Source organism: Danio aesculapii, chromosome 11, assembly GCF_903798145.1.
Source record: "Danio aesculapii chromosome 11, fDanAes4.1, whole genome shotgun sequence".
NCBI classification, from domain to species: Eukaryota; Metazoa; Chordata; class Actinopteri; order Cypriniformes; family Danionidae; genus Danio; species Danio aesculapii.
In genome coordinates this window covers 41178706-41199674 of record NC_079445.1, presented here as the reverse complement: position 1 = coordinate 41199674, position 20969 = coordinate 41178706, and the positions used below count along the sequence as shown (strand labels likewise).

Sequence of the window (20969 nt, the reverse complement as noted above, 5' to 3'; positions counted from 1 at the left end):
TGTGGGACGTGTCTAAACGCTGTGTTTTTGTCTCACCTGCTCTTACAGCTTGTGTGTGCGTGGGAGTGTCTGTTTGACAGGATCTTGAATGGAGAAACCTGTTGATCTGCTTCCTCCTCCTCCTCCTCCTCCACAGGTGTTCAGATGCCGGGCTGTATTTCTGTGCTCCTGCAGGAACAGTAACAGATGATTGTGCATCACTGCGTTGGCTTTAACCCCTGCGCATCTTTATGTTTTTCATTTTCATGACGTTTTCGGCTGTGTTAATGCAAAGAGGATCAGTTCTGGCACATTTTTAATTGCATTTCAATATTTCACCCTCATTTGCTGTTATATTTAGATAATCAGTAGGTACAAAACAAATAGCAGCACTCAGAAGCTTCAGGACAAACATTTCCCCAAAATGTATTTTTATAAATGTCTCCATTGCAATATTTCATCCCCGTGTCATTTAAGCAGAACATTATTATGTCTGCAAGGCTGTAAAAATAGTATTTATTTATAATAATAATAATAACAATAATTATTATTTAATATATCAATCAATTAACTATTAACTATTGATTTAATTAACAGAAATGGTAATATTCATTCATTCATTTTCCTTTGTCTTAGTCCCTTTATTCATCAGAGTTTGCCACAGCGGAATGAACCACCAATTTATCCAGCATATGTTTTACACAGCAGATGCCCTTCCAGCTGCAACCCAGTACTGGAAAACACTCATTCATACACACACCCACACATACACTACGGCCAATTTAGCTTATTCAATTCACCTACAGTGCATGGGATTGGACTGTGGGGAAACCGGAGCACCCGGAGGAAACCCACACCATCACGGGGAGAACATGCAAACTCCACACAGAAATGCCAACTGGTGCGGCCGGGACTCAAAGCAGCGGCCTTATTGCTGTGAGGCGACAGTGCTACCCACTGAGCCACCGTGCTGCCCCATTATTAGGATTTATTAGGCTGAATTATTAGATAAATAATGCACATTAGAAATGCATGATATTCCAATAATTCAATGGATCAGCCTATTATTCTGATCATGCTGTGTGGTGCCAGTGCTAACCACTGAGCCACTGTGATGCCAAAATTATATTATTATTGTGATATATATATATATATATAGATATCATTATCATGAGATTTTTGTCATATTGGCCAGCCCTATCATAAACTTTAGTACAACTTTTATTTTTTTGAACATTTCTCCATTGAGATCCATTAAAACGCCAATATTTAATCCCAGTGGCATTTAAGCAAACATTATCTTTCTTAATAGGTTTTTATTTATTTATTGTCGTTGATGGCTTTAATATTTTGACTTTTTTTTATAATTATCATTATTAAAATGTGTAATATGTTGGCTAGTTTATTTTTCAGCTTTGGTCTGTGATTAAAATATATATATATTTTAATTGTTTCTCCTGTTGAGCAATGCAGATCAACCGAATCATAATTCTGCAACTATATGCATGTTTTGTTATGGATATTAGAGTTTGCTCTGTGTGTATGTGCTGTGTGTACATGCAATTGTAGTTTTAGATTTGTAAATAAGACACTGCACAAAAAAATAATACATCAAATTAGATGTTATTTTACCCCCAAAAAACTGTAGATTTAATATGAGGGAAATAAAATATTTTATTGCTTTTATTTAATTTTTCCCCATAAAAAACAACCATGGTATAATGTAAATATACAAAAGGATAAAACATATGCAAATGGGTTAGAACGCTGCACGAGTCAGACTGAAGTGGAGCGCGCGTGTGCTGCCATCTGCTGTTCAGCTCACACAATGACAACTCAAATTCACCAAATGAAGGTGTAAAAAATAAAATAGGACTGTACAACATGACCATATACATGTCGTATGTACAAAAATCTATCGTTTCTTATTATGCTCAAATGTTTATTTTGTAGTGTCACAAAATACTTCGTTTATTACGGTAATACTGTAGTATTACACACTACGATGGGCGCAGTATTATACACAGATGCACAAAGTAACGTGAAGAACAGCATCTGGAGAAGTTGCGATCTTGAAAGTACAATGTTTACATTTTGCATTAATTTTTTTTATTTTACGTTGGATCTGGAATCATTATATAAAATAATTATTCTATTGTATTTTGTTTTACATTTATTATTATTTTTAATTTACATTAAAAAATCTGGAAACATTTCCACAGACCCCCTTGAAAGCCTCCACTGTTACAAATAAACATCAAATTCTTTAATGCTGATGCATTGCAATTTATGCATTTCAATATGTTTCTAAATAGGAAACGCACATGATAGGTTTTAGACTCTGTGACTGAAGTTAATCCACAACTCAATTTCAGCTCATTTGTGCTCCAATTCATTATTATTTTAATGTTTTATACAATATTTTACAATAATTATTTGATTGTATTCTTGTATTACATTTATTTATTATTATTTTCATTACTATAAATTTAGGAGATTTTTATAAATGTAAATTAATAGTTTTATAAAATATTTCTTATTCTAGTGTATATTTATTTTACATTTTTATATTATTTATTATTAATATTAATAATTTATTTATAAAAATCTCCAAACATTTATAGTTTTATAAAATATTTAAAATAATTGTTCTAGTGTATTGTTGTTTTACATTTATTATTATTATTATTATTATTATTATTTATTTACATAAAAAAATCTCCAATCATTTCTAGTTAATAAAATATTTTTAAATAATTATTCTGTTGTATCTTGATTTACATTTATTTATTATTAGTAATTTACATTTATAAAAATCTCAAAACAATTTTAATATTATAATAAAAATAAATAATAATAAACGTAAAACAAAAATACAATAAAATAATTATTCTAATGTATTTTTGTTTTACATTTATTATTATTATTATTAATTTACATTTAAAAATCTCCAAACATTTATAGTTTTATAAAATATTTAAAATAATTGTTCTAGTGTATTGTTGTTTTACATGTATTATTATTATTATTATTATTATTATTTATTTATTTACATAAATCTCCAATCATTTCTAGTTAATAAAATCTTTTAAAATAATTATTCTATTGTATTTTTGTTTTACATTTATTATTATTATTATTATTAATTTACATTTAAAAATCTCCAAACATTTCTAGTTTTATAAAATATTTCTAAATAATTATTCTATTGTGTTTTTGTTTTACATTTATCATTATTTATTATTATTATTTATTAAAAAATGTTAAAAATCTAAAAAAAATTTACAGTTTTATAAAATAAATAATTATTCTAGAGTATTGTTTTATTATTTATTATTAATTTATATATAAAAATCTCTAAATATTTTTGTTTTATAAAATATTTCTAAATAATTATTCTATTGTATTTTTTTTACATTTATTATTATTATTATTATTATTATTAATATATTTTCTTAATTAACATAAAAAAATCTCCAAACATTTCCAGACCCCCTTGAAATCTCCCATAGACATAGACATACAATTCTTTAATGCTGATGGCTTTTAAATAGAAAAGTATATGTACAGTATATGTTTGTGAATCTGATATAAGTTAATCAACATCTCAGTTTCCATTCATGCATGCTCCATATTGTGCAAACGACAGCTCACAGGACTCAAGAAATGTGCACAAGAGATGTTTTAGTGATTTGATGGCTGTAAATGTGCTCATATATGGATCTGTGGAGCTGCAGCACCCAGAAGTGAACACCAGGCGACCCGGAAGGTCTGAAACTCCCTCTGAAGGCAAAGCCGAAACAACATCTCAAGCTTTCATTAATTACATCTAATAAATCCTCCGTCGAGGTGTGCAAGGTATGTCTATCGCTTTCCTCTCATCTTCACGATTGCATGTGAATTTTTTGGTTCATTTGCACGACGCGCGAAAACGATGCTAGTTCTTGTAGTGCTTCGAGTGAGCAAAAAGTTCAAATAAAAGCAAAAGAAATCAAAAAGCACGCTCGCGTTGCAACAATAACGCAATTGCACGCGTTTGCATTGATGCGTCAGGAGAGAAATGTAACATTGATGCGCGTCTGTTTCCATCTGCGTGATTTGTTCGCATCGCATGATTGTTGTAGGAAGTCTCGTTTTTTTTTCTCCCTCTCTCTTTTTTTCCTCCTCCAGCCGGGCTATTCAAACCTGCAGATCTAAGTAAACAATCATTCGCGCACTTAATGCAAATAATGCGGCGTTTTACGCGTCGCGCCTATGAGCTGAACGCACGCGCTATATTTTTTTTGTCGCTAAAAAATTTGGGATCTGCAGAATATGGCGCCCTGTCCTTATAAAAATAAGACAGGCTGCCATTTTTGTTTTCCTTTTGTCTGAAATTTTTAATAAAACTGTCTGAGAATGTGGGAGAGGCAGACACCGGAGACCTGCGCTCTCGCAAGGCACGGAACGCGTCCGTTCGCGTTATTTTGCGAGCGATTTCTGAATGTAATCTTCGATCAAAAGACGGCGCGCGTTTAATTGAGGAGCTTTTCGAGGATGCGGACAGAATAAAAGAAAAGTTGAGTAAGTTTTTCCTCAGTTCATATTGAAGAGCCCAAGACGTGTCAATCTCCGCTTTAATGTTTATTTAATATTTGCACGCAGTTTTAAGGTGTTTTGCGATGTTTATTTGCATATTCAATTGTTTTAAATGTTATCCTGTGACTCACAGACTTGATCTAACTTCATTAAATGTCAAGAAATAGGAAGCTTTCTAGTTTGCATGATGCATTACATTATTATTAGTGTTTGTTATTATTTATATTTGTTCTAAAGATGCATTAAAATATGAGTAATGCACCAACTATAAATGATGAATATGCACTTGTATGTTTTTTGTGTTACATATTTCCCAAATCCTGCCATCCTACATTAATTACACTTGCTATCAATTGTTATATACCATTACTATCGATTACAATTACTGTTCAATTATAATTATATCAGTTTATTATGAAGAATAACTACTAATTAGTTAATCTTCATAATAAACTGATATAATTTGCAGTCTTTTAGTATGGATAATGTAGGCCAAACTTTTTAAGCAATGCATTTTAATCAGTTTTGTGCAAAAATTAATCGCATACAAAATAAAAAAGTTTGTTTTGGCAAAATATATATGTGTATGTGCTGTGTATATTTATTTTTGTATATATAAATGTACGCATGCATGCATATTTTTGAGTGCTTATTTAGATTAAGATAAAAAGTGTATATGATGAAAATGATATATAAATATGTAACAAAAATGTTTTGTATAAGTTTGTTTCTATGTACGTGTATACACTTACTGGCCACTTTATTAGGTACACCTGTCCAACTGCTCGTTAACACAAATTTATAATTAGCCAATCACATGGCAGCAACTCAATGCATTTAAGTATATAGACATGGTTAAGACGATCTGCTGCAGTTCAAACTGAGCATCAGAATAGGGAAGAAAGGTGATTTAAGTGACTTTGAACGTGGCATGGTTGATGGTGCCAGACGGGCTGCTCTGAGTATTTCAGAAACTGCCTATCTACTGGGATTTTCACGCACAACCATCTCTAGGGTTTACAGAGAATGGTCAGAAAAAGAGAAAATATCCAGTGAGTGGCAGTTCTGTGGGTGCAAATGCCTTGTTGATGTCAGAGGAGAATGGCCAGACTGGTTCCACCTGATAGAAAGGCAACAGTAACTCAAATAAGCACTCGATACAACCAAGGTCTGCAGAAGAGCATCTCTGAACACACAACACGTCCAACCTTGAGGTTGATGGGCTACAGCAGCAGAAGACCACACCGGGTGCCACTCCTGTCAGCTAAGAACAGGAAACCGAGGCTACAGTTGGCACAGGCTCACCAAAATTGGACAATAGAAGATTGGAGAAACCTTGCCTGGTCTTATGAGTCTCGATTTCTGCTGTGACATTCAGATGGTAGGGTCAGAATTTGGCATAAAAAATATGAAAGCATTGATCCATCTTGCCTTCTATCAACGGTTCAGGCTGGTGGTGGTGGTGTAATGGTGTGGGGGATATTTTCTTGGCATACTTTGGGCCCATGAGTACCAATTGAGCAAGGTGTCAAGACCACAGCCTACCTGAGTATTGTGGCTGACCATGTCCATCCCTTTATCATCTCAGACTGGTTCACTGTTCTCAAATGGCCTCCACAGTCATCAGAACTCAATCCAATAGAGCACCTTTGGAATGTGGTGGAACGGGAGATTCACATCGTGGATGTGCAGCCGACAAATCTGAAGCAACTGCGTGATGCTATCATGCCAATATGGACCAAAATCTCTGAGGAATATTTCCAGTACCTTGTTGAATCCATTCCACAACGGATTAAGGCAGTTCTGAAGGCAAAAGAGCGTCCAACCCGGTACTAGTAAGGTGTACCTAATAAAGTGGCCGGTGAGTATATATATATATATATATATATATATATATATATATATATATATATATATATATAATACACATATTAAGTTAAAACCAATGTTTATTTTGGATACTATTATTCGCGATTAATCTTCCCCATCACTACTTTTGATTAATTCCCACAATTCTGCAGGTCTGTTTTCACCACAGTATTATTGAAGTGGTTGTAATGCACAAACAGGAACAGTGACGTTCATCCTTCCGCTCCTCTAATCTTTACCTGCTCAGTTTTGCCCATTGGGAGCTTTAGACATTTGGAAATGTTTCCATACGGTGTGATTACTTAAGGCGTATCGTTTTCATATATTATGTCCATGACACTGCGCTATGAATGTTTTGGCAGTCTTAAGAGTGTTTGACTAAGGGGCCTTGCGGAGAAATTCATTTAGCCAAGCCAAAAATAATAAAAGCGATATGTCCAAATATATGAGCCCAGACCCTGCTGAATATTTCTTTAATGATGCTGAAAGGGTGTCTGTTTCACTTCCTGCTCAAACTGTGGGGTAACGTTTTCACTTTTCCACATAAATCTGTCATTTTTAGGTCATATGCTGTCATTGCACTTTCTCTTTGTGATTTTGCATTAAATTCCGTTTAATAATCTGTATATAGCCAATCTAATGTACTCTTATAATGCATTTGACTTTTTCTCTAACACTAGAAGCAATGCAATGAGAATTGTTTGATTTTCCCAGCAGGCTTCATGTTGAGTTTGGCATTATTCAGTAATCTGTAGGTGTGTGAACGAACAGTGCGAGTTTGCTTTTTGTTGTATCGTATACATAATACTGTGTTATGAATTAAACAAAATAATATGCCAATTAGGACTGCACAATACATTGTTTTAGCATCGATATCACAATGTGTGCATCCACAATAGTCACATAACAAGATGTATCAAAGTTGACTTTGCAGTGTATGTTTTTTACATTTTAAATATACAAAACCATTAAGCATGCACTGTTTATTGCGTTCATCTATGCTTGTAGTTTGTTTATTACATGTTATGCATGATTCACTCCCAAATCATCCCAATCAATCAAAATAAATACAGTGTATAACACTTTTAGGGATCAATTCTCACTATTAACTAGTTGCTTATTAGCAGGGCTGCGTGATATTGTAAAAATATGACATTGAGATATTTTGTTTTGCCGCGATACTAATTGAATTTGACCAGATGATTTGAAAAGCTCTATTTGGAAAGATTTCATTAATTTAGATCAATTAAGACGATCAAGTCTTGAAGTGCATCTGCATAAAAGATATTAAATTACAAGCAAAAATAAATGAATGAACAGTGCTTTATGGTTTTCTGCAGAGTCTATCAGTATTTAAGTACAGAAATTGAACAATCAAATGTAAAATAACATGGCCATCATTGTATAAATAAATAAAAAAATTGAATAATATATTTTGTCATATTTAATAAATAATATAATCCTGCAATAGGATGATTGCAGATACATACATTGCGATATCGATGCTAAAACCATATATTGTTCAGCCCTACTTATTAGAATGCATGTTATTGAGATATTGGCTGCTTATTAGAAGTTATAATCTACATATTCTGCATGATCTTACTCTACATCCCTAGACCAATACCTAAACTGCCTTATTATTATATATTAATAAGAAGCAAATTAGGAGTTTATTAAAGCAAAAGTCATATTTAATGGTTTGCTAATTACAAGAATTGAACTTTTAAATTAAAGTATGACTATATAAATTCTTTCCAAATTGTGCTATTCAATCATCTGGTGAAATTCTATAGATACAGTATATCACAATATATATCGCAATGTCTGATTTTTGCAATATTGTGCAGCCCTAATGCCAATCCATTTATATTTTAATTATGTTATGAAGGTGTAATGTGCAATTATAATAGTCTTCAATGGGAAGCAAAAAAAAGCTTACAGGCAACAGAATTGCTTTCATAACAACTCAACATATTGTCAGGGACCACAGGTGAGTAAAATACCAGCAAATGTTAATTTTGGAATGTGAACTACTTTATAAAAATATTAATACAGTGTATCCTTAAAGTATTCATAGCACTTTACTTTTTCTACATTTTCTTAATGTTACAGCCTTAATCCAAAATGGATTAAATTCATTTATTTCCTCCAGATCCTACACACAATAGCCCATAATGACATTTGAAAAAGAGTTTTTGAAATTGTTGCAAATTTATTAAATATAAAAATCAGTAACCTGATGGTCACTCTGTCTGAGCTCCAGCGTTCTTCTGTGGAGAGAGGAGAACCTTACAGAAGGACAACCATCTGTGCAGCAATCCACCAATCAGGCCTGTATGTTAACAGTGGCCAGATGGAAGCTACTCCCCGCCTGGAATTTACCAAAAAGCATCTGAAGGACCCTTAGACCATAAGAAACCAAATTTTCTGCTCTGATGGGACTCAAATTGAACTCTTTGGAGAGAATGCCAGGCGTTACGTTTGGAGAAAACCAGGCAGCGCTCATCACCAGGCTAATACCATCCCTACAGTGAAGCATGGTGGTGGCAGCATTATGTTGTGGGGATGTTTTTCAGCAGCAGGAACTGGAAGACTATTCAGGATAGAGGGAAATGCAGCAATGTACAGAGACATCCTGAATGAAAACCTGCTTCAGAGTGCTCTTGACCTCAGACTTTCAGCAGGACAATGACCCAAAGCACACTGCCAAAAAATCAATGGAGGGGCTTCACAACAACTCGGCGAATGTCCTTGAGTGGCCCAGCCAGAGCCCAGACCTAAATCCTATTAAACATCTCTGGAGAGGTCTGAAAATGGCTGTACACCGCCGCTTCCCATCCAACCTGATAGAGCTTGAGAGGTACTGCAAAGAGGAATGGGCAAAAATTCCCAAAGACAGGTGTGCCAAGCTTGTGGCATCATATTCAACAAGACTTGAGGCTGTAATTGCTGCCAAAGGTGCATCAACAAAGTGTCGAGCAAAGGCTGTGAATACTGATGTACATGTGATCTTTTAGGTTTAATATTTTTAATAAATTTGCAACAAATTCAAAAACTCATTTTCCACATTGTCATTATGGGGTATTGTGTGTAGAATGTTAAGGAAATAAATGAATTTAATCCATATTGGAATAAGGCTGTAACATAACAAAAAATGTGGAAAAAGTGAAGCGCTATCAATACTTTCTGGATGCACTGAATATCCTAACATCGTGTACAGAATTCTTGTTTGTGTATGCGATTTTTACAGAAATCTTAAGTCTCTCAACACAGTTTTTCAGTAACACCTTAAATGTTATGTTTTATTCTTGAATATATTGCTTTTTAACTATAAATGGGTGATGAATGTCATTTATCACCTACTATATTGCATTGAACTACCTCCTTTAAGTCATCTCTTTAGATTAGATCTGCATTTGTGATCAATAAATAATCAGGGATGGTCAGACTGGATCTATGCAGTGTGTATTCCCCCTCATTTATTATCATTTCCTCACTCTCATTCATTCACATATGAGCCGAAAGCCTTCAGTATCACTTCACTATAATGTGGTTTTTGCCAATAAACACTGTGACCTTTGGATCTGTCTGATTGAATCCTTCTTTCATTTAAAAAACAAATCAAAATATCCTTGCTTGCTTCCCTTTTGTCCTCATCTCAGAATCTGGTAGTGGCATTAAAAATAAATATGCTGTAAGGCAAGGCAAGGCAAGGCAAGTTTATTTATATAGCACATTTCATACACAGTGGCAATTCAAAGTGCTTTACATAAACAGGAATAAAAGAAACAAGTATAAGAGAAATAAAAAACAAATAATAGAAATGGTAAAAATAGAAATAAAATAAAATAAAATAAGAGCAGATAAAATGTGTTATAAAAGAATTAAAAAGAAGAGAAAAACATAGTAGTTCGATCTGTCGGACGTAGCACAGTGCTCATTCAGTAAAGGCACAGCTAAACAGATGTGTTTTCAGTCTTGATTTGAACGTGCCTAATGTTGGAGCACATCTGATCATTTCTGGAAGCTGATTCCAGCAGCGAGGGGCGTAGTAGCTGAAAGCCGATTCACCCTGCTTTGACTGAACTCTTGGGATTTCTAATCTATTTGATCCTAAAGATCTGAGTGATCTGTTAGGTTTGTATTCAGTGAGCATATCTGTAATGTATTGAGGTCCTAGGCCATTTAGTGATTTATAGACCAGTAATAATACTTTAAAATCTATTCTGAATGTAACTGGGAGCCAGTGTAAAGACCTGAGGACGGGTGTGATGTGCTCTGATTTCCTGGTTCTGGTCAGAATTCTGGCCGCAGCGTTCTGGATGAGCTGCAACTGTCTGACTGTCTTTTTGGGAAGGCCAGTGAGGAGGCCATTACAGTAATCCACCCTGCTGCTGATAAAAGCATGAACAAGTTTCTCTAAGTCTTCACAGGAAACAAAGCATCTAATTCTTGCAATGTTTTTGAGATGATAGTATGCTGATTTACTAACTGCTTTGATATGACTATTAAAACTCAGATCTGACTCCAGAGTCACACCGAGATTTTTGACCTTATTTTTTGTTGTTTGACCCTTAGAGCCAAGGTACGCATTCACCTTGAGAACCTCATCTCTGTTCCCAAACGCAATCACTTCAGTTTTCTCTTTGTTTAACTGAAGAAAGTTTTGGCACATCCAATTGTTAATTTCATCAATGCATTGGCAGAGGGTGTCAATGGGGCTGTAGTCATTAGGCATTAAGGCTAGGTAGATCTGAGTGTCATCAGCATAGCTGTGATAGGAGATTTGGTTTTTTCTCATTATTTGGCTCAGAGGGAGCATATAAAGGTTGAACAGGAGAGGTGCCAGAATCGAGCCTTGTGGGACTCCACATGTCATGGGTGTCCACCTCGACCTATGGTCACCTATACTGACATAGTAACCTCTTCCTTCAAGGTAAGATCTGAACCATTTGAGGACCGTCCCAGACAGCCCAACCCAGTTTTCCATCCTATCCAGAAGTATGCTGTGATCGACAGTGTCAAATGCAGCACTGAGATCAAGCAGTACCAGCACTGTTAGTTTGCCTGAATCTGTATTTAGGCGGATATCATTGATTATCTTTATAAGGGCGCTCTCTGTACTGTGATGTGCTCTGAAACCAGATTGATAATTGTCCAAACATCCCTTGAAGTTTAAGAACTTGTTAACCTGGTTAAAAACAACTTTTTCAATGATTTTGCCAATGAAAGGGAGATTCGAGATGGGCCTGTAATTGCTCAATATGGTGTTATCCAGGTTGCTCTTCTTCAAGAGGGGTTTAACAACTGCAGTTTTAAGTGAGTTAGGAAAAATCCCTGAGAGAAGTGAAGCATTTACCACTTTTAGAAGATCCATTTCTAAACAGGTAAACACCGTTTTAAAGAATGATGTGGGGAGCGTGTCAAGACTGCAGGTTGATGTTTTCATAATTTGCACGATCTCTTCTAAGATTTTGCCATTAATTGCCATGAAATCGGACATAATGTCTGATTTCTTAAGTTGTGGTTGAGTTAATCTGACGTCGACACAACTTGGCTGATTGGATGAGCTGATTGCCTTTCTGATATTATTGATCTTGTCAGTAAAGAAATGAGCAAACTCATTACATTTGCTTTCAGAGAGTAGCTCACTGGGAATCCGACTGGGGGGGGTTGTGAGTTTCTCTATCGTTGCAAAGAGTTTACGAGCATTGTTTACGTTGCTGTTTATAAGGCTTGAGAAGAAAGTCTGCCTAGCAGTTTTTAGTTCCATATTAAAAGCACGAAGACTGTCTTTATAGATATTATAATGGACTACTAGTTTCGTCTTTCTCCACATACGCTCAGCTTTTCTGCACTGTCTTTTCATTATTTTAATTCTTGGGGACCTAGACCAAGATCCCCTTTGCCTGCTAGTTATCTTCTTGGCTTTAACAGGAGCAATGTCATCTATGACATTCTTAACTTTAGAGTTAAACAAATCAAGAAGAGAATCAACAGAGTCTGCAGATATACTTGGTGCTAGCGATATGGCCTTCATAAACTGCTCATTAGTGTTCTCATTTATGCATCTCTTTCTGACAGAGACAGATCTGTCTTTAATAGCTGGAGTGATCAATATGTCAAAGAAAATACAGAAATGATCAGATAGTGCAACATCCTTAACAACAGTTGATGAAATGTGTAAACCCTTAGTTATAAGTAGATCAAGAGTGTGTCCACGATTGTGTGTGGGTCCTTGAACATGCTGAGTCAGATCAAAAGTGTTGAAAACAGTCATCAGTTCTTTACAGCATTGATTTCTGGATTATCAATGTGAATATTAAAATCCCCAGCAATGGTAAAATAGTCAAATTCAGAGGTTACTAATGATAACAGCTCTGTAAAATCATCAATAAAAGCTGGAGAATATTTTGGAGGTCTGTAGATAATGATCAGTAAGATACGTGGAGCACCTTTTAGTGCTATACTCAGATATTCAAAAGACAAAAAGTCACCAAATGACACTTGTTTACACTCATAGACATCTTTAAACAGGGCAGCAATGCCTCCACCTCTCCTATTGGCTCTGCAAACACTCAAAAAGTCAAAGTTTAAAGGAGCTGTTTCATTCAGAACTGCTGCACTACAGCTGTCATCTAGCCAAGTTTCATTTAAAAGCATAAAATCAAGGCAATTTGAGCTGATGAAATCATTGACTAAAAGTGACTTATTGTTGAGTGATCGGATGTTTAAAAGTGCTAACTTAACAGTTTAGCTGTTTTTGCTACAGTAGTCTCAGATTTATATTTAATAGACACAAGATTTGAGTGATTTGCTATACGGCCTGAAAAAGTCTTCGGTTTTCTGTCACGTAATACAACACATATATGTGTAGAGAAAGCTACAGGCACACTGGGTTCCTGCTTGTTCTGTAAACATCTGATAAAGACACTGTTATCTAAGCAGGCACCCGAGACACATCATGGAGAGCAGTTTTGTTCACCAGCTGAAGATGGTGCGTTGTTGTTTGGGCCCTGGCGGTGGGGTAAATGTCGGAGGGCTCTTCCACGTGGGCTCAGAGGTGGTTGTGGAGCAGGCCGCTTTTTGGTTGGTAACTGGGGGCTTGCGGCGATGGAGTGTGAAAGTTTAGTTCCAGCATGCACCAGTTCCTCCATCTTTTTTGAGAAACCCAAGAGAGGCGAGCAAGGTGATAATGGGAACGTGTCTGGTGACAGAGGCTGTGGCTCTGGAGATTCTGGGTGCTGAAATATGTTTTCCTGGGTGTTTTCCTGAGGATCATTTTTTAGTGACGAGACATGATGCTGTTCTGATGCGTCACAGTCTGTCTGTGTTGAGCAGAGGGCCAGCGATAGTGTCTCTATCAACAGTGGGTGTTTTGGCTGCGTAGCGAAAAGTTCTATTTGCCTCAGTTGTCATCATACAAATCACTTATAGTTGATGACTCTTAATATAAAGCATTATTAATCAAGAGTGACTGTGTTTGTGTTTCAGAATGGCAGAACCTCGATTCAATAATCCATACTTCTGGCCTCCTCCACCGTCCATTCCTGGTCAGGTAAGGAAAGCTAATGTGCTTTAAATAATTAATTTAATTTAACTTATTTTTAGGTCTGTTACCTAAATAATTTGCATAGTAACATAATCAATAGTTCAGGAGTAGCTGTAATCTTTGTCTAGACGACCAGTTCTCACAATCAATGATGTTTGTTTACTAGTTGCGACAGATAAAGGAACTTAAACCCTAAAGTCTAGAGTTTAAAACATCTTATTTTTCAGACACATATGTAACACACATATGTGTATTCTATATTTCTATTGTACTTCTGCATTTATATTTTATGTAAGGTCTAACTGATGACAAGCTGATTTATAAGTAATTATTAGACTAAATTTTTAGGAAAATGGTGCACACAGCGGTAGTTACAGTACCAGGGCTGCATGCAGTGTCAATGCAATATTTGATTATTCTGCAATACATATTGCGATATTGAGTATAATTTTACCAGATTAAATTAAAAGCTCTATCTGGAAAGAATGAATAATTTTAGAATAATTGTAAAGATTTTGTAAGACTGAGCATCTGCATAAAATATAATAAACCATTCACAAGCATTGATAAATAGAGCAAAGTTACAAATGAAATAATATAATTTATAAGTAATGATTAAATTGTTAGGAAAATAATGCACACAACAGTACAGTACCAGTGTGCCTTGGGTGTGCATTATTTTCAAAAATTCAATGGATCAGTCTATTATTCTGATCATACAATGGTTAGCACACCTAAAGACATTGTTCAGATGTTGTATTTAAAGACATATATCAAGTTCTTGTCTCTCATCCAGTTTTTAATGATTTTTAGTGATTTTTGACTGTTGTATCTGTAACTGAAATCATTCAGTGTAGTGATATCAAGGTGTCTGCAGGGTCTTAAAATGTCTTAAATTTTAAAAACGATATTTTAGGCCTTAAAAAGTCTTAAATTGACTAAAATATTGTGTTGAAGGTCTTAAATCATCCTTAACAGGTCTTAATTTTTCTATGTCCATGTAAAGCTATTCAACTGGGCCAACACCCGTCCAATCACTAACATTCCATCTTATTAAAAAATGTTTTAACATAAGATTATTTATTAACTCTATTTTCCAATATGGTTTAATTATCTTCCTTACAATAACATGTTTTAACTGGACCATTGGTAAAATTTAACATTTGGCTTTGTGCAAGTCTGAAATTTCATTCATAATGTTCTTAAAAAGGTCTTAAATTTGATTAGATGTAACCCGTAGAAACCCTGGATATGAAATTGTAATGCACTCGAAATCTGCCTGAAACTACTTTCTGAAAATAACTGCACGCCTTAGAATGTTTATCATCCAATCAGAATCAAGCATTCAACAGCACTGTAGTTTAAATACTATGATAGAATGGAAAATAAAGCCTCGATTTTATTGCGAGGTCAAGCTGAGCAAATCATGACGACAGCTGGTGCCAAAATTTGAGATTTTTTAAATATAAAAGTAGGGCTGTGTGATATTGGGCAGTTCATTCTGCTGTGGGGACCCCTGATAAATAAGGGACTAAGCCAAAGGAAAATGAATGAATGCACAATATTGGAAAAAAGTGTCATTGCAATATTAGATTTTTCTGCATATTGTGATTATTGAGTATAATTTTACTAGATTAAATTAAAAGCTCTATTTGGAAAGAATTCATAATTCTAGATAGATTGGAATGATTTTGTTGGAGAGAGCAACTGCATAAAATATAATAAATTATTCACAAGTATTGACAAATAAAGTAGAGCAAAGTTACAAATGAAATAAATGTGTTATTTTTATTTTGGGAGTCTATTCAGGTACACTAAGTAATTAAGTGTAATAACACTGTATAGTCTTTATTGTGTGTGTGTGTGTGCATGTATGTACATATACACACACACACATATATATATACTGTATATATATATATATATATATATATATATATATATATATATATATATATACATACAGTTGAAGTCAGAATTATTAGCCCACCTTTAAATTTTTTTTTCTTTTTTAAATATTTCTCAAATGATGTTTAACAGAGAGAGAAAATTTCCACAGTATGTCAGATAATATTTTTTCTTCTGGAGAAAGTCTTATTTGTTTTATTTCGGCTAGAATAAAAGCAGTTTTTAATTTTTTAACATCCATTTAAGATCAAAATTATTAGCCCCTTTAAACTAATTTTTTTTCGATAGTTCATCGTTATACAATTACTTGCCTAATTACCCTAACCTGCCTAGTTAAGCCTTTAAATGTCACTTTAAGCTGTATAGAAGTGTCTTGAAAAATATCTAGTCAAATATTATTTACTGTCATCATAACAAAGATTATTAGAAATGAGTTATTAAAACTATTATGTTTAGAAATGTGTTGAAAAAATCTCTGTTAAACAGAAATTGGGGAAAAAAATAAACAGGGGGGCTAATAATTCTGACTTCAACCGAATATACACATTCATTCATTTTCTTTTCGGCTTATTAGTTTCCCTTTATTAATCTGGGGTTGCCATAGCGGAATGTATATACATAAATATAATTAATCTTTCTTAAAGTTACTTACTTAAAGGTAAATGTTCACACAGTCACAGGTCTTAAATGCAAATGAAAAACCTTTTGAAAACGATTTGATTAAACTTTGCAATGACTCCACAAATCAACTCTGGCTCCTAGTAACTATAATCTCGATTGGACATTGCAGATCCAGCGATGTGACTATTGCAGATGCTCACATTACGATATCGATGCTGAAACGATATATTCTGCAGCCCTAATAAAAAGCATTAAATAAAATGTATATAAAATCAGTTTTATCATGTTATATCTCCCAATAATATGTCTTAGTGAAATGATAATGACTGAGCGATTAACATTTATTTTGTATGTAAACCTGCTTCTGTCCAGTAAGTGTTCATCTTGAAATAAGACCAAAAATATAAAAGTTAATATGAACAAGAAGCTGAGGGATTTTCTCTTGCTAATATGGACAAACTATCAGCAAACTGAGATCATAAAACTTTATTTTTCACAAATGTTTAGATCATATTGACAGTTTAGAGGCCTTAAATTCTGTGAATGAAGTATGATACATTGAAAAAAATTATTTATCAAATTTAATTAAATTAAGGTAAGCGGTTGCAAACAATTAATATGCGCTTGAACTTAAACTTAGCTGAACTTAACTTAAACATAACTTAAATTTAGCAATGTTCAACTTCATTTGTTTGTTTAAAAGTCAGTCCATATAAATAGTTTGCAACCACTTAGCTTAAAAATAGTTGTAAATCCAATGAACCACATTTTCAGTGTACAGCAGACTCCATCGGCTCGTCATGTCACTAGAAACAGAAGCCTTCTCATATTTTTCCCCTTGTTTCTCCCAGTTGGACAACCTTGTGCTGATCAACAAGATCAAGGAGCAGCTCATGGCGGAGAAAATCAGACCTCCACACCTGCAGCCCACTTCAGTCCCTTCCCAGCAGCCCTTACTGGTTCCATCAGCGGGCACAGATGGCGGGCAGCACAATATAGCAACACCCAAACTACAGCAGATGCCAGGGCTTCATGCTCATGGGACATCCCAGCCCGACATCGCCCTGCATGCACGGCCCGCTTCCAGCAGTGTCACAGGTCAGTCCTCCACTGCATCAATCACACATCAACACTGAAACTAAGCCTGCACAAGATATGGTTTCAGCATCGATATCGCATTGTGTGAGTCCGCAATAGTCACATCGCAGGATACGCAATGTTGAGGGTGTTGGAAAAGTCTGATATTGTGATTATTTATTTTTTTCTCTGTGATAAATATTGCGATACAGTTTCACAAGATGGATTGAATAGCACTATTTGATGGTTTTCTTGGAAGTCTGACAGTATTCAAGTACAAAAATGTAATAATCACGATGGAAAACAAGTGAAGTTTCATAAACTAATTTCGAGAGGAGCACGTGATATGATTGAGCACGGCTGGCCACTCATCTGTAATCAGTAATAATCCAATCAGAGTGATCCTAGTCTACTATAAATGGATCATTTTCTCCCTACTGTTTCTATCTTCGTTTGGAAGAATCCCCCCTTCCACCCCATCTCCTCCTTTTCCTCCCTTTTCTAAAGGGGGAGCTCTCGAGACCTACCTGATCTCGGATCTCCTGATATGCTTATCGACCGGGCGGGAGCCCTGGGCTCAAATATCTCCGAGCTCAGGGTTCTCTCCCGGGACAGCATGCCAAACCTGCTTTATACGCCAAGCATATCTAAGTGGGAACTCTTGAAATGCTTTTCATACTTTGCTTTATCCAAATATCTGAAAATTCTTAGATCAAGTAAAAATATTGTTTTGCTTTGACCATGTTTTTCCTAAAAACAAGCAAAATTATCTACCAATGGGGTAGTAAAATGATCTTTTTGCTTTGAAATGTAGATCTTTGGACTAGAAACAAGACAAAAATTCTAAGTAGGGTTGGGCCGATGACCAATAGGCCTCACTCAACATCGCGATCCATCGCCCCGCCCCACATTTATATTGATATATAACTTATTATTTGCATGTAATCTTAATAGCAATAACAGTCTTTTCATGAGCTGTGTTAAATTTTACATATAGCTGCCGCTTGCACGGCTGACAGCATCGTGAGGATTAAATGAAGGATTATACAGTACCTCTCACGCTTAAAATGTGTAGATTCAGTGCCAAACGCAGTTACCTGCAAACCCCGTCCCACAGACTTTCCAGTGAATGGCTTTAGTTATTTTCATAGCAGACTTGAAGCCAATGGAAGTCTTTTATCCACTCTTGGAAAAGTGTAAATGGTGGATTAACTTTCAGCACATGATCACTAATAAGATGTGCCATTATTAGTAACTTTAGGTGGTTTCTAAAGCAAAATCTGTCAGTGTTATTTTCATTCTGAATTTTTTTTGTCACAATTGTGGGCATGTTGTATAGCAAATTAGCATGTGAAAATAAATAAATTGCCTATTAAGTCTTTATGCATGTGATGAACAACAATCTGAATTCTTCAAATGCTTTCTAAAAGTTTAAATAAGTAATTGTCGACAGAATTTAACCCCCCCCCCCATGCATGGTCATTATCACAGCGTATTGTATTAGTAAATATCAGTATATGTCTACTGTGCAAAGGTCGTATTCTGGGTGACGTCAACCTGAATCTAGACGACAAGACTGCCATTAAAGCAAGAGGTTTGTGGGAAGACTGGCATTTGCGGCAAATCATAGACCAGCCATCAAGAGCGAATCATCTATCAGGTATATATATCATGCATGTTAATTATTGTTATGCAGTTTTGTTTTTTCTGTTGTGCATTAAAGGGATAGTTGATATAGTTTTGAATATTATATTTTTATTTTCTTATAACAACACAGAGCGATACAGAAAACAATAACGATTATAAAGACAAAACAGAAGCAACGGGGAAAAAAAAAAAAAAAAAGGACAGAAAAAAAAAAGATTTTAAACCATTATTACACCAGTTCCTCCAATATTATACATGGGTCAACAATGTTGCACATTTATATCTAGGCCAGTGGGCGCAGGCAATATGGTGATCTTGTAGATGATAACAGGGTTATACCTTTAAACTGTTATCCTGGGCATTTGATAAATAATTAAAAAAGGGTTTCCAGGTGGCTTCAAAGCGGGCAATGTTATCAGAAAGATTGTGTCTTAGCCTCTCTAAATGTAAAGTGGTAGAGAGTTCTAAAAGCCAGGATTTAAAAAGTGGTTTTGATGGCTTTTTCCATAAATAAAGAATAATTTTTTTAGCTAACACCATTCCATATTGAACAGCTTTTTTAATTTGATGACTAAACCCACGAAGTGAGTCAGACCAACCAAAAACAGCGATTGCTGGATCAGGGGCAAGGTCACAAGAATAAGCCTCAGAGTAGAAGTTGAAAATTTCGCTCCAAAACTCAAAAAGTTTTGGGCATGACCAAAAAAGATGTCCTAAAGAGCCTTCCGCAGATTCACATTTGTTACATTTAGAGGAAATGGAGGGGTAGAATTTATTAAGTTTAACCCTAGAATAATGAAGCCGATGTACTACTTTATATTGGATTAGTTGATGTCTGGAGTTAATAGAACATGAATTTATGACCTTGACAGACTTTTCCCAGTCCTCATTGGTAATTTGAATGCCTAAATCTTTCTCCCAGGAATCTTTCAAATACAAGGTCGATATGTCAAACTGATCATTAAAAATGTCTATAAAATGGGAAATCAAATTAGAGGCATCAGGAGAGGCAGAAAGTAATTTATATACATCATGTTCATCTGCTAATAGTTCAAAGTGGGGGATAGATGTACGAACATAGTTTCTCAGCTGTAGATATCTAAAAAAATGTGATGGTAAAAGATCAAATTTTTGTTTCAGCTGAGGGAATGTAGCAAATTTTCCATCCATGTACAAGTCTTTTACAGTGACCATTCCTTTACTGGACCAAACTGAAAATGTGGAGTCATTGAGTGATGGCTTAAAGGCGTGATTATGAGCAATAGGGGTGGACAATGTGGTAGGTGGCAACTTAAATGCTTTCCGGATCTGACACCATATTTTGAAAGAGCTGCTAAGTATAAAGTTTGTGTTGACTACTTTTATCGATGGTGAGGGCGCCGCAAAAAGTAGAGAAGAAAGAGAGTGGTTTGTAACACTCTGCTCGATGGTGAGCCAAGATGAAATGTCACCTGCAGACCCTGCAGGATGAGATTTTTTCCAGTAGGATAAGGCTCTGCAGTTCGCAGCCCAGTAATAATACTGGAAGTTTGGCAGGCCTAATCCGCCCTGCAATCTGGGTTTACATACATGTAGTTTGGAGATGCGGTGCGCTTTAAAGCCCCACACAAATGGTAACACGATCGAATCGAGAGTTTTAAAGAACTTTTTGGGCAAAAGAATTGGAAGGTTTTGGAAAAGATATAGAAATCTTGGCAATGTTACCATTTTGATTGCATTCACACGTCCTACCATA

At 35.1% G+C, this 20969-nt stretch overlaps 1 protein-coding gene across 2 annotated transcripts in view; it reads left to right on the top strand.

Annotated features, from left to right (window-relative positions):
• Nucleotides 1-3734: 3734 nt before the first annotated feature.
• The window catches only part of znf362a (zinc finger protein 362a), a 36313-nt gene continuing 19078 nt past the window's right edge, over nucleotides 3735-20969 (top strand). The window contains exons 1-4 of one of the 2 annotated variants that reach the window (XM_056467875.1): nucleotides 3735-3837; nucleotides 13924-13987; nucleotides 17362-17608; nucleotides 19122-19247. In XM_056467875.1, the coding sequence (XP_056323850.1) occupies nucleotides 13925-13987; nucleotides 17362-17608; nucleotides 19122-19247 (436 nt within the window). In that variant the 5' untranslated portion in view covers nucleotides 3735-3837; nucleotide 13924. Of the gene's footprint in view, nucleotides 3838-4371; nucleotides 4543-13923; nucleotides 13988-17361; nucleotides 17609-19121; nucleotides 19248-20969 lie in introns of those variants that run through there. The other variant, XM_056467876.1, reaches the window with a different exon arrangement.